This window comes from Onychostoma macrolepis, chromosome 01, assembly GCF_012432095.1.
Source record: "Onychostoma macrolepis isolate SWU-2019 chromosome 01, ASM1243209v1, whole genome shotgun sequence".
In the NCBI taxonomy this organism is placed as follows: Eukaryota; Metazoa; Chordata; class Actinopteri; order Cypriniformes; family Cyprinidae; genus Onychostoma; species Onychostoma macrolepis.
The window spans coordinates 34,722,797-34,727,293 of NC_081155.1; the positions used below are offsets into that span (position 1 = coordinate 34,722,797).

General features: G+C 44.6%; 1 protein-coding gene across 1 annotated transcript; it reads right to left on the reverse strand.

Moving 5' to 3' along the window:
• Positions 1 to 935: 935 nt before the first annotated feature.
• On the reverse strand, positions 936 to 4,051 carry LOC131544010 (uncharacterized). Its single transcript, XM_058781906.1, has 3 exons — positions 3,962 to 4,051; positions 3,600 to 3,797; positions 936 to 1,987 (listed from the first exon to the last, which is right to left on the reverse strand). The coding sequence occupies exons 1-3, from the start codon at positions 4,049 to 4,051 to the stop codon at positions 974 to 976; spliced, it is 1,302 nt and encodes a 433-aa protein (XP_058637889.1). The 3' UTR covers positions 936 to 973.
• Between the last annotated feature and the right edge of the window lie 446 nt (positions 4,052 to 4,497).

A 4,497-nucleotide genomic window follows, 5' to 3' on the forward strand; every position in this document is an offset into this window, starting at 1 on the left:
GCTAACACCATGTCTCCTGATAATATCTCCCAAGGGTAACATGTAAAGTGTGAAAAGTAACGGCCCTAGTACTGAGCCTTGAGGTACTCCATACTGCACTTGTGATCAATATGATACCTCTTCATTCACTGCTACGAACTGATGGCGGTCAGATAAGTACGATTTTGAACCATGTTAAGGCGCTTCCACTAATGCCAACAAAGTTTTGTAGTCTATTCAAAAGAATGTTGTGGTCGATAGTGTCGAACGCAGTGCTAGGATCCAGTAGAACTAATAAAGAGATACAACCACGATCAGATGATAGAAGCAGGTCATTTGCAACTCTAATGAGAGCAGTTTCAGTACTATGATACGATCTAAATCCTGACTGGAATTCCTCACAGATATAATTTTTCTCTAGGAAGGAATATAATTGTGAGGATACTACCTTTTCTAGTATCTTTGACAGAAAAGGGAGATTTGAGATCGGTCTGTAATTAACTAGATCTTTGGCGTCAAGTTGTGGTTTTTTAATGAGAGGCTTAATAACCTCATATCCTAATGACAATGATGAATTAATAATAGCCAAAAGAGGGTCTATGACTTCTGGAAGCAGCTCTTTTAGTAGTTTAGATGGAATCGGGTCTAACATACATGTTGTTGGTTTAGATGATTTAACAAGTTTATACAATTCTTGCTCTCCTACAGTAGAGAATGAATGGAATTGTTCCTCAGGGGACCTATAGTGCGCTATCTGATGCAATACTGTAGCTGACGGCTGCAAGGATACAATTTTATCTCTGATAGTATCGATCTTGGAAGTGAAGTAGTTCATAAAGTCATTACTGCTATGCTCTTGGGAAATGCCAACACCTGTTGATGCTTTATTTTTCGTTAATTTAGTCACTGTATTGAATAAATACCGAGGGTTATGTTTGTTTTCTTCTAGAAGAGACGAAAAGTAATCAGATCTAGCATTTTTTAATGTTTTTCTTTAGGATAGGGTACTTTCCCGCCAAGCTAAACGAAATACCTCTAATTTAATTTTCCTCCAGCTGTGCTCCATTTTCCGGGCTGCTCTCTTTAGGGCGTGAGTGTGCTCATTATACCACGGTGTTGGACTCTTATCCTTAATCTTCCTTAAGCGTAAAGGAGCAACCGCATCTAAAGTGCTAGAAAAGAGAGAGTCCATAGTTCCTGTTACATCATCAAGTTGTTCTGAGCTATTGGATATGCTGAGGAACTGAGATAAGTCAGGAAGATTATTTATAAAGCAGTCTTTTGTGGTAGAGGTAATGGTTCTACCATATTTGTAACAAGGAGTTGGCTTTACAGCTTTAGCTATATGGAATATACAGGAGACTAGATAATGATCTGAGATATCATCGCTCTGCTGCCAAATTTCAATGCCACTGACATCAATTCCATGTGACAGTATTAAATCTAGAGTATGATTTCGACAATGAGTAGGTCCTGACACATGTTGTTTAACTCCAATAGAGTTTAGAATGTCTATAAATGCTGATCCCAACGAATCTTTTTCATTATCAACATGGATATTAAAATCACCAACGATTAGGACTTTATCTGCAGTCAGCACTAACTCCGATAGAAGATCAGAAAATTCTTTAATAAAGTCTGTATGGTGCCCTGGTGGCCTGTATACAGTAGCCAGTACAAACATCACAGGGGATTTATCATTAATACTTGTTTCTTTGGATAACGTTATATGAAGCACCATTACTTCGAACAAATTATACTTGAAACCCGACCTCTGAGAGATACTGAAAATATTGCTATAAATTGTAGCAACACCTCCCCCTTTACCTTTTGGACGTGGTTCATGTTCGTAACAGTAATCTTGTGATGTAGACTCGTTTAAAGTAATGTAATCATCTTGTTTTAGCCAGGTTTCTGTCAGACAAAGCACATCTAGTTTATGGTCAGTGAACATATCATTTACAAAAAGTGCTTTTGAAGAAAGGGATCTAATATTCAATAAGCCAAGCTTTAGCATGTGTTTATCTGTATTATATCAGTTTTTTATTTGTTGAACATCAATTAAATTGTTACTATTACTTTGGTTTGGATGTTTTCTGTATTTTCTAGTTCGGGGAACAGACACAGTCTCTATAGTGTGATATCTAGGTGAAAAAGTTTCTATGTGCTGAGAGTTAACTGACTTCTGTGACGTGAGGCGGCTAGCAGACGATCGGTTTAGCCAGTCTGTCTGCTTCCTGACCTGGGCTCCAGTTAGTCAAGTACGAACTCTAAGACTATGTGCCATATTTCTAGAGAGAAGAGCGGCACCACCCCAGGAGGGATGAACACCATCTCTTTTCAAAAGGTCAGGTCTGCCCCAAAAATTCTTCCAATTGTCTATAAAGCCTATATAAAGACCGCGAGTCGCGACCCGAACCGAACCCACATTAATCTACAACATCAGTTAAGCAAAATTATTTATTTCCTCATGTAACACAAGCAATCAAACCAACTTTAGGCAAGTTGGTGCTTTGAAGAAAAACAAACATGCAGAGCAACATGATAATTAACAGAAAAAAGATGAGAACGCCCCTTTCTGTAAACAATACAAAACTTGGCCTAGCATCACTCTGCCAAACTTTCAAACAAATATGCATAGGCTAAATCACATCATATCATAAATAAATAAAAGAACATATTCAAATATGAGCCTTTACTGTTAAATACGATTGCCGTTATTATTGAATTTCATTAGTCCCAGTTATAATTTATGCTCGGCTGTTAACGGAAAAGTGAGCAAGGCACGTCTCGGTTACATAGGTAACCATCGTTCCCTGAAGGAGGGAACAGAGAAGTTACGTCAGAGTGACTGATGCAAATCGGATCTCGCCCGAGAGCCCAATCACCTTCGAGTGTTAACAAAGCAAGCCAATAACAGCTGCCGTGCGTGCTTTGCATCGTGCACCCCGCCCCGCAGCGCGGGTATAAAAGGAGAGCGCGTGCAGACGCACATCAGTTTTTCGCTGAGGAGCCGAGATGGTGTGCCTCGGCCATACAGCGGTGGTACAGCAACTGTGGCGACGGGACGTAACGTTTCTGTTCCCTCCTTCAGGGAACGAGGGTTACCTACGAGGGTTTCCCTTTCAGTCAGTCACGTTCAACGTTACGTCAGAGTGACTGAAGCAAATGGGATCCCTATGAAAACGCCACTATTGTTGACCCCCTCCAGTGCCCTGCGGAAGCCGGCAAGTCCCCACACGCCAGTTGGGATGGAAGATAGGACAGGGCTTAGGCAGAGATGACAGCCACTGCTGTTCCGTACAGTGGATATTGGATAACACTGGGAAAGCGTACTCCAAGTAGGGGAAAGCTACGGAAGCCACATCCTGCGTAAAGGAGGTACCATGTGGAGATTACACATATGGACTGGCCAAGAGAAGTACTACATATGGAAGTCTCTGAGGTAGACTCAGCCAGCCTGGGGTGAGATCGGTACACAGCAGAGACGGCAGAAGGTCTCTGCCAGGGAAAGACACGGGCTCACCGTGAGGGGAGCTGTACCATGGAAGAATACACATGTGGGATCGCCCGAGGGGGAATCACTACACATGGGCACCTAGCCCAGCACAAGGGCTGACCTTGGGCATACACACGAGTGCTGGGCCTGACATCTGGCGCTCCGCTACGCCTGACTGCTGAGGGTGCGGGAGGAACTTCAACAGGGTTCGCCAGGGGAACTGAACTGAGAAGCAGTAAAAGCACACGTATCCGGTCCATAGAGGGGAATGGCGCAGCAAGCGTGATTGACACCTAGAAGGTCCGGTGTTACTGGCCACCTGAGGCGAGTAAACGGGAAGACACAGGCTCTACATGGAGATTATAGAATCTCACAGACTTGTTAGGTGTTGCCCAGCCGGCATGCTCTACAGATGTCTGCTATCGAGGCGCCCCACGTCAATGTTTAAGAAGTTGCCACATCTCTCGTAGAGTGTGCTCTTACATCAAGGGAGCACGGTAAGCCCTGGGCCTGGTATGCCAAGACTATAGCCTCCACTATCCAGTGGGCAAGTAACTGTTTGGAGACAGCCATCCCTTCTACTGTCCTCCGAAGCAGACAAAGAGCTGGTCTGAGGTCCTGAAGCTCTGCGTGCGGTTCACGTAAACCCGCAAGGCACGGACGGGACAGAGCAGAGCAGTAGCTGGGTCTGCCTCCTCCTGGGGCAGCGCTTACAAGTTCACCACCTGATCCCTGAAAGGCGTGGTGGGAACTTTGGGCGTGTATCCGGGCCGGGGTCTCAGGGCAACGTGAGAGTCACCCGGTCCAAATTCTAGGCACGAATCGTCGACCGAAAATGCCTGCAGGTCCCCTATCCTCTTGACCGAGGCCAAAGCAATGAGGAGTACTGTCTTTAACGACAGAAACTTTAGCTCTACTGACTGCAGAGGCTCGAAGGGCTCCTCCTCCAAGGCCATCAGGACCGAGGGGAGATCCCAAGAGGGTACCAGGTGAGGGCGTGGAGGATTTAACCTCCTCGC